The sequence below is a fragment of the Sinocyclocheilus rhinocerous genome, unplaced genomic scaffold (assembly GCF_001515625.1).
Source record: "Sinocyclocheilus rhinocerous isolate Xijiao unplaced genomic scaffold, SAMN03320098_v1.1 scaffold2731, whole genome shotgun sequence".
Lineage (NCBI taxonomy): Eukaryota > Metazoa > Chordata > Actinopteri > Cypriniformes > Cyprinidae > Sinocyclocheilus > Sinocyclocheilus rhinocerous.
Genome location: NW_015645562.1, coordinates 82,631 through 92,719, shown reverse-complemented (window position 1 = coordinate 92,719; position 10,089 = coordinate 82,631). Strand labels below are relative to the sequence as shown.

At 34.2% G+C, this 10,089-nt stretch overlaps 1 protein-coding gene across 1 annotated transcript in view; it reads right to left on the bottom strand.

Annotated features, from left to right (window-relative positions):
• ofd1 (OFD1 centriole and centriolar satellite protein) overlaps nt 1-10,089 on the bottom strand; it is an 18,262-nt gene that overhangs the window by 3,327 nt on the left and 4,846 nt on the right. The window contains exons 5-12 of the mRNA XM_016510522.1: nt 9,416-9,523; nt 8,051-8,187; nt 7,784-7,957; nt 7,597-7,703; nt 6,451-6,570; nt 5,611-5,684; nt 5,419-5,510; nt 5,100-5,258 (exon numbers count right to left, since the gene is read on the bottom strand). Coding sequence (XP_016366008.1) covers nt 5,100-5,258; nt 5,419-5,510; nt 5,611-5,684; nt 6,451-6,570; nt 7,597-7,703; nt 7,784-7,957; nt 8,051-8,187; nt 9,416-9,523 — 971 coding nt within the window. The remainder of the gene's footprint in view (nt 1-5,099; nt 5,259-5,418; nt 5,511-5,610; nt 5,685-6,450; nt 6,571-7,596; nt 7,704-7,783; nt 7,958-8,050; nt 8,188-9,415; nt 9,524-10,089) is intronic.

The following is a 10,089-nucleotide window of genomic DNA, read 5'->3' as shown; positions in this document are numbered from 1 at the left end:
CTTCATTCAGCAAGAAATGTCTGTTAGACAAGCTGAGATGCAAGCAGCTATTGTCGGATCATCAGGATGGAATGAGAGGTAGAGTTGAGTGTCATCAGCATAGCAGTGATATGAAAAGCCATGTTTCTGAACGACAGAACCTAGTGATGCCATGTAGACAGAGAAGAGAAGTGGTCCAAGAACTGAGCCCTGAGGCACCCCAGTAGATAAATTCATATTTTTAAGTTAAATGTGATTCAACTCAATTTTCTAAGTCAGTTTGATATAATTTAGGTTGAAATGACTTGTACAGCCTATTTGAATATACATAAAAAAAAAAAAAATGAAGTTGGTGGAAATTTAACAGTGTGACACTGTCAAAATGCACCATTGGAGTAGTGCTAATAAAATCAGACTGTTTGCTCACTGATTTCTGCCCTCCAAAACAGTTTCAGCGAAAACCAAAAATTAATTTTTAGCCAAATATTTTTGTTTGCCAAAATGCCAGTGCATTACTACCAGAAACAGATTTAACAGACCTTGCGTGAAAGTGTGAGCATCGTGATCGGCATCTGCTCCGCGTTTGCTCAGTGGTGTGGAGGACAGACGTCTGGCTGGAGGAGAGATGAGTCTCAGCGGGTTTCTCTCTCTCGGAGAAGGAGTTCTGGTGAATTCCTGCTCGACAGGACATCCTGCAGAAGTGAAGCTCACCCTGGGCTGTGCTCTATAGGTCACTCTGGGAGGCGTGAGATCTTCAGCAGACGCTCGAGCGGCTCTGTGCTGGTGGCTCCTGTAAGCCTCCTCCAGACGCTCGGCCTCCTGCTCCAGCTCTCGTATCCGGGCCAGAGCGCTGCTCACCAGCTCGGAGTCTCGCTCCGCGGGCCACGGGCCCCTGAGGGCCGGCCCTGCTTCAGATAAATCAGCGTCAGAAGCGGCTCTGGGCTTTCGGAGCAGAGTGGCGTCTATGTAAACGTCAGGAGGAAGCAGCCTGTCAGGAATCAAACTGAGAACAGAACGCTCTACCAGGGAAGGCATGGGATTGCGGAGGATCTCGTTCTCCAGAGCTGTTCCGATCACGGAACAACACAGCAAATAGAAGAGAGGAGAGAGAAAGAGTTCAGAGAGAGGAAAGCCAAAACCACCAAACACTGATGAAAGAGCAGGGTTCCCACAAACATGACCTTCCTGCCTGTTTGAGATTACTGGAAAATTAATTTGGAATCATTCAGAATTATTTGTGAAGTTATTTGAATGATTCATTACAATTCACAAAAGGATCATTCAGAATGATCTGTGAAGTGGTTTGAACAATTCATTGAAACGAACATAATAAAAAGACTGATTCACAAATGAATTATTCCAAATGATTTGTGAAGTCTTTTGAAATACATTGAAATACAAATTCATTACTAAAAAAGAATGATTTGTTTGAATGATTTGTTTTGAATGATTTACTGTGTTAATACAAACTAAAAAGAACGATTCACCAAATAATCATTCAGAATAATAATGTTATTATTATAATCTGAGTTAGATATAAACCTAAAATCAGAAATGAAACATTTCATTTTCTCAGAAACTGAATAGAAAATAAACATTATTATTTACCATTCAGTTTCTGAGAAAATGAAATGTTTAATTTCTGATTTTAGGTTTATGTCTAACTCAGAATTTCTATTACTAAACTTACAAAAAAATGTAACTTACTAAAAAAAGAATGATTCCCAAATGAATCCATAAATAATATTCATTCAGTCATTCAGGAAAATCTGTGAAGTGGTTTGAATGACTCATGATAATATGTGACCCGTACAAAATATCTTCATGGAACATGATCTTTACTTAATATCCTAATGATTTTCGGCATAAAAAAATCGATAATTTTGACCCCAAAAACCCACAATGCTTTTTTGGCTATTGCTAAAAATATACCCAAGCGACTTAAGACTGGTTTTGTGCTCCAGGGTCACATTTGTTTACAAATGTTAAGTTACTAAACATAGCTAGAGAAATGTATATTCACTAAAGAAATGTATTAAAATTCCTTCATATTTCCAGGCTTTTGATGGCTGGGGGAACCCTGCATGAAATAAATACACGTTTGCAAGTTTTTAGCTTGCAAATTCGTATGAAAGGCATTCACAGAATATGAAAAGATGCTAAAATGTCTGATTCAATGAAACCACCAAACTTACAAAATAATCGAACATGTAATGTAATGGCTGATGCTGCGTTCCACTAAATATGAGGAATTTCCAACACCCAACATGGAAAAGCGCATAGAATTGAAGTCAGACTTCCAACCCTGAAACTCCAGTTTAGCAGAGATGTGATCGTATAGCGTCATGTGAACATGGAGGCACGCAGGAACATAAGTGAGAAACATTTACATCAACATCCCACATCTTTGAACTGAACACAGCATGAGCTCGCAGATTCATTCTAGAGGTTTCAGAAAATCAGATTGGAACTCTACAGACTCTACGGTAGAGATTCAATCGCCGCTAGCCTGCTGCGTGCACCTTGTTGTGTCTGCTGGAGCTGGAGCTTGAGCTCTTCAGCGTGAGTGTTCATCCACTTCACCCGCTCGTCACACTCCATCAGCTGAGCCTTCAACAGCGCACACTGCTGCACCTACAGTCAGAGAACCGCATCAGTCAGGAAACAAAGAAATGAAAGAAGACAATCTGAGATAGGAAATGGACTTGGGCAAAACATATATAAGTCACATTCAAGAAATAAAATTAAATATATATTTTTGTACAACCTCACCCCCCAAAATATATATTTTTTGCAATGCCTCTGAATGTTTCACTTTTAAATAATATTTATTGTTATTACTATTACAATGTAATATAAAATATAAAAAAATGTAACAACTTTACCAGCATTTCCCTAAAATTCTCATTATTGTAATATATCTGAATGTTTCAGGTTTGACTAATTGTTATTATTATCACTAATATTAACAGATTTATTAATAATAATAATAATAATTGTTGTTTTTAATACTATATTATTATTATTATCATTATTAAAATGTATTTAAAATGTAATATAATTTCCCCCAAAATTCTCATTATTGTAATTCTTCTAAATCTAAATGTTTTATTTTTGAGTAAATATTATTATTATTATGTATTGAAGATGTAATTTGATTTCTTATTTGTTTGTTTTGGTTTTAAAGGTCATATTCTTAATGTTTAATTTTAATTAGTATTTATTTATTTTGTATAATTAAGCACACTTCCCCCAAAATGATCAGTATTGTAATACATGTGTATCTGATTATTATTATTATTACTTTAATCAAATATTAAAACTTATTAAAAATGTAATATGATTTCCCCCCAATTTTTTTTTATTGTAATTCATCTGAATCTTACACTTTTGAGTAAATATTACTATAATAATAATAATAAACAATAACAAAAATATATTAAAAAGTAAAATAATTTTTTCTTTCTTTCTTGTGCTTTTGAAGGTCATATTCTTGACGGATTTAGTGAGATTCACCCTTTAAATCTAAAGTGAAATACAGTCAAGTGCTCAACACATCATGTTTCTTAACTAAGGGAATGAAGACTGAGAAGCATGCCAGCAGAAGCTCTAGATCCCGTTGGGACAGACCTCGTGCTGCAGCTGTGTGTGTAAGACGTTTTTCTGCGTCTCAAAGTCATCCTCGTCTAGTTTGCGTGCCGTCTCCAGTCTCCTGAGCTCGGCCTGCAGCGCCAGCTGCTCCTTAGACGGCGCGCTGAGCTCTAAACGAGAAACACAAACCTGTTACACATTACACGTGTTCTTAGTCTTCAAACCTGAGCCCAACTTTTGTTTTGGCTTTGTTCAGACAAACAGCTGACTTTTTTTGTGCATCCAATTTAAGCTCATAATGCAAAAAGCAAGAAAGAGGTTCATGCAGTGAGTATCCTGCAGTGTTACAGAGGAACAGTGGGTGTGTTGAACAGGCCAAACTCTGAAGCGTTTCTCTGTCCTTCACACCCCTTCGCTCCTCTTTTTCCCAGCAAATGCACAATTGCAGCCAAAAGGGCCAAATTAACAAGCAGAGCACATCCAAACAGACCACTTCTCTGTTTGTTATCCCTGTTTGACCCCGTTAGATTTCAGGCTGAACTACTCAAACTGGATTTCAAGAACAGCATCTTTCCCAGAACTCATACCGTGCTTATTTTTGCATATTTAGTCTGCAAATGTTTGTTGTTAGTTTTATTCCTCCTCAGAATAGACAGACAAACAAACTGGCTCGAAACGTGAAGAAGTTTTTCCATCCCAATCCTGCCCAAAACATTATTGATAAATGGAATCGATTATGAGGGTTGGAATAATGTTGGTTTATCAATTCATATAAAACTAAATCTCTTTCAAAGCATAAACAAACAGTGTGAGAATAAGCAATAAGCTTGTGGAAAGTTGAATGGAAGCTTTAAAAAAAGTTGTTTTTAAACTTACACTCAACTAAAATTTCTAAATCTTTTTAAAAATGTAAAGGTTTACACATTTTTATTATATATTATAATATATATTATATATTATTTTGTATAATTTGTGTATACATTTTTACATTTTTAAAAAGATTTAGAAATTTTATAAGTTGAGAAGTTAAACAACTTTTGAGAGTTGAGAAGTTAAACAACACAAGCTTATGTCAATAAAGATTTCCATTTCAAATAAATACTGTTCTTTTGAACTTCCATCAAAGAATCCTGAAAAATAAAATGAATCACGGTTTCCACAAAAGTACGAAAATTCAGCTTCGAATCAGAAAAATAAATTACAATTTACAATATTTTCACATAGAAAAAGGCTATTTTAAATTGTAAAAATATTTCACAATTTTACAGCATTTTTGATCAAATAAATGCAGCTTTGGTGAGCAGAAGAGTCTTCTTTCATAAAAAAAAAAATATATATATTTTGAATAATATTTAAGATGCATCAATAAGATGATCGATATTTATTAGCCAGCCCTAGTTATGATAATTTAGCGGGGTTGTTCCTGTAATAATGCTTATCAACAGAACTGTGAAACTAAACCCACAGATGGGAAGGTACAGAGGAAACTGAGCTTCACCTTGTCTGAGTCTCTGCTTCTCCTGCCGCTTCTCCTCCAGCTGTTGTTTCAGCAGTCTGATGTGCGTCTGCAGCTCCTGAGTGTCTCTCTTCAGCGCTGGATAGTCGCTCATGTTCTCCAGTCTCTCTCGCAGCAGCTCGTTCTGTTGGGCCAGAAGAGACGCCTGCGATCTGGACGACTCCAGCTCCATCTACATCACATACGAACAACACCATTTCATTTCTGAGAATGAACCTTTCAGGAGAGAGAACTCAACAGAGGCATAAAGCAACTTAAAAGGAAAAGATCCATGCATTATTTTAGTACAGCTGGATTATGGGAGCAGAAATGGAACAGTATGTCTGTTTTACCAGCAGACGTTTAACTTCTGATAAACTTCTCTCATGCTCTTCTGCTTTTGCATCAATAACAGCGGATTCTTTCTGCAGACGAACCGTTTCTTCTGCAAATGTAAGAATAACACATCAACAATAACTTTACAGTAAAGATCAATAAAATACTGTATACTGTAGCAGTTATATTTGACTTTTCTAAACACAGACCTTTAATCCTTTTCTCATTTTCTGTCAGTTTCTCGGTTCTCTTCGCGTAATCCTCCTTCAGCTCCAGCTGATATCTAAAACAGTTTATGATGACGTCTATAAATATGACTCAACTGTACATTCATTTACTGTTTCACTTTACAAAAACACACAATGCCAAAAGTTAGGGGTCGGTAAGACTTTTTAATGTTTTTATTTGATGAAAAACATTTTTACAGTTTAAACTAGCTGTTTTTTATGTGAATATCTGTTAAACTGTAATTTATTCCTGTGATGCGCAGCTGTATTTTCAGCATCATTACTCCAGTCTTCAGTGTCACATGATCTTCAGAAATCAGTATAATATGCTGATTTGCTGCTCGAGAAACATTTCTGATTATTATCAATGCTGAAAACAGTTGTGCTGCACAATATTTTTGTGGAAACCGTGATACATTTGATCTTTAAGGATTTTTTTGATGAAAGTCGTGCTGCACAATATTTTTGTGGAAACCGTGATACATTTTATCTTTAAGGATTTTTTTGATGAATAGAAAGATGTTTAAAATGTTTAAATGTTTAAAAGAACAGCATTTATTTGAAATAGAAATCTTTTGTAACATTATAAATGTCCTTACCGTCATTTTTAATAAATTTAATGCATCCTTAATAAATAAAAGTATTAATTTCTTAAAAAATAAATCTTACTGGCTCCAAACTTTTGAACAGTAGCATATTTTATCTAGAAAATGAAAGTTCATCTTTCATCAAGGATTGCAACTTGAGTCACAAGAGCGCCATCTGCAGGACTCATGAATTACAATCATTAAAAACTGAACAGAAATTGAGTTAATCACTTACTTCACTAACTCGCTCTTCAGTTTCTGGTCAAACGTGTCTTCCATGGTCTTCACAGACAGCTCTCTCCTCCTCAGAAGATCATCCATGGTCTTTACCTTCTCCTCATGCAGCTTACAGGTTCTGCATCATTACGGCAAAATTCAATATTATTAGGTAATATTATAATATGCATCATTATATAAGAGGTTCCATGATATTCAACAGTGAAGTCAACAGTGAAAGGGCTCATGTCAGCAGGAATTTAATCTTCCTTGATCTGTTCAGACCAAAGGTCATTGACCTTTAAAAAACATAGTCAGCTTCAGAAGTAAAAACTTCCTCCACATCAGGGTCGACAGCAGTGCTATTTTAGTAATATTTATATACTTATATAGTATTTATTCATATTTTGAATTACCTATTTTTAAATATATTTTCATTAAATTTAGTTAAAGTTTTAGTTGATTTGTTATGTGATTTTGTCATGTTTTTTAATATTTATTTATTTTTTTTATACTTTCAGTTTTCATTTTAGTTTATGTTTTAATTTTTTTTTTTTTTTTTTTAAAGATTTTTTTCAATTAGTTCAATTATTTGCCAAGGCAACATTTCAAATGTTCATTTAGTTCAAGTGTTTCATCAAATATTTCTATTTTACTTTATATCAGCTTTATTTCAATAACTAAAACCATTTTTTAATAGTTTTAGTTAACAATAATAACACTGCTTCACACTGAAAGAAACACATCAGAGTTGATAGCAGTCTTATTTTAGTATTATTTATATACTATTATAGTATTTTTCAATATGTAAAATTGTTTTTATTTTTAAATTTTCACTTTTTATTTTAATTTTAGTTAGTGTTTGTAATGTTATGTGTTGTTGTCATGTCTGTTTAATTTTTTATTTATTACTTTTTATTTTTATATTTTCGGTTTTCATTTGAATTTTATTTGACATTTTAGTCACTCTGTTATGCGTTCTTGTCATATATTTGTTTTTATTGTTTTTTTTATTTAAGTTTTAGTTTCAGTTTAATAATAAAAATAGTTTTTTAATTGCATTTTTAGTTTTAGTTTCATAATGCTAGTACTTCAAATTAAACTGCTCCGCATTGAAAGAAGCGCACTGCTTTTTTTTTAGGTTCAAATAAGCAGTTGTACTCACTTGTCAAAGGCCTCCATCCTCTGTTTAAGCTCAATCTCTCGGCTCCGCACAGATTCGATTTCTTTCAGCAGGGCTTGTCTTTGAGCATAAATCTCCTTTTCCTCTGTCTGGATCGATTAAAACATTGAAGATTCAACAATGGGTTTGTATTTAGCGTGTATTAGTTGACAGTAGAGAGACTCAGTACCTCCTGTGATTTCTGTAACCTCTCGATGGCGTTTTTCTCTCGGCTCATCAGAGCCTCAGACTTCAGCTCAAACGTTCTCTCCATGTCTCGCCGCAGCTCCAGGATTTCTCTCCGCGAGGCCTCCTTCTCGTCTCTCTTCACCTTTGCGACCTCCACCTCCATGAAGTGCTGCAGCTGCGTGAAGACGGTACAAACGCTCTGTTGAGATCTTGAGCGCTATTACAATGTAAACTCCTGGAAAGGATGAGGGAATAAACACAGTCGGACCTTTGCTTTGAGCTCCACCTGCGCTTGCTCCTGTATCTCCTTCCTGTACTCCGCAAGCTTGGCCTCCACTGATGCCCAGCGGTCACCTCTGTGCCGAAGCACTTCATACTCCTCGTCAATCAGCTGCAGCTTCTCAACTTCAAAACAGTCAAAGATGAAGCGGAAATATTGTTAGGCTCTTTCATGATGTTTAATATGACTGAAAGGAATTTAAAATGAACAGGTGAAATAAAATCCAGACTTTTTTTTGCATCTTGAGGTAGATTTTGGCAGAACATTTTTTTTGTGAAATTCTGTGCTAATGGAGTTAAATATGGCAAAATATTGAAAAACTATAGATAATTTATTTGTCCTCACAGTGGCACATACATAACACAAACACATAACCGGTCAAAAGTTTTTTTTTTTTATGTTTTTGAAAGAAGTCTCTAATGCTCACAAAGGCTGCATTTATTTGATCAAAAAATACTGTAGAAATTGTGAAATATTATTAGAATTTAAAGTAAGTGTTTTCTATGTGAATATGATGTAAAATGTAATTTATTTCTGTGATGCGCAGCTGTATTTTCAGCATCATTACTCCAGTCTTCAGTGTCACATGATCTTCAGAAATCATTCTAATATGCTGATTTGCTGCTCAACAAACATTTCTGATTATTATCAATGTTGAAAACTTGTGCTGCACAATGTTTTTGTGGAAAAACTTATTTTCCAGGATTCACAGAAAGTTCAAATTATTTGATATAGAAATCTTTTGTAACATTATAAATGTCTCTACTTTCACTTTTGATCAATTTAATGCATCCTTGATGGATAAAAATATTAATTTCTTCTCTGCTTTTCTTTTCTTTTTAAATCTTACTTTTTAAAGGTAGTGTATTATGGTTTCCACAAAAATATTGGGCAGCACAACTGTTTTCAACATTGCTAATAATCAGAAATGTTTCTCGAGCAGCAAATCAGCATATTAGAATGATTTCTGAAGATCATGTGACACTGAAGACTGGAGTAATGCTGCTGAAAATTCAGCTTTGATCACAGGAATAAATCACACTTTAACATATATTCACATAGAAAACAGCTGTTTTAAACAGTAATAACAAGTTTCACTGTAGTTTTGATCAAATAAATGCAGCACTGGTGAGCATAAAAGACAACGGTTGATTTCTCCGTACTTTAAAATGGGGACTATTTATTTACTTATAAACTTATTTATAAACTATTATGAGCACTTTTTTGAAGGCCGAAATGTTTAATAAATGAACACGTGTTGAGCTTTGTGAACGGTGGGTGTTTAAATTCTTCAGAATCTGTGGATCATCCTGTGGAGCTCTTCATGGAGTCTGGATATAAGCAAAGGCTTACCGAGTGATTCTCTATGCGCTGATATGGAGGTGGATTGGGTGGAAGCATCGCAGCAGTCTCTGTAAACGTGATGTTCAGTGAGCTCTGTGAAGAGACTCATCAGGAAACCTGCAGGGATAAAACAACATTCATCATGATGCTCATCACAGAGAGCAACAGTGTCAGTATCTTACGGTGTACTGAGCCAGACAAATAGCATCAATTTGTATTTCATGCCAACTTTAAATATCTACCATCTGCACAGGGATTTATTAACACAAATCTGAAAAAGAAAACATTTAATTTGTAATTTATTTATGTATATATGTATGTATAATTTAACGCCATATAAGCAGCAATGGCTATACTCAGGGCAAAATCAACAGTATTATGATATTAGATATTACAATATCAATAGATTATTTACAACAATTGAACCATTTTATCTAAAAAACAATCAACATGGAAAAAATTATTTATATATAATTTTTAAATTTAATGTATGATTTAATTATTCTTTTAAAAAAATAAAATATATAAAATAAAATATCATTTAATAATATCATTTAAAGGGGTCATATGATGCAATTTCAAGTTTTCCTTTCTCTTTGGAGTGTTACAAGCTCTTGGTGCATAAAGAAGATCTGTAAAGTTGCAAAGACTAAAGTCTCAAATCCAAAGAGATATTCTTTATA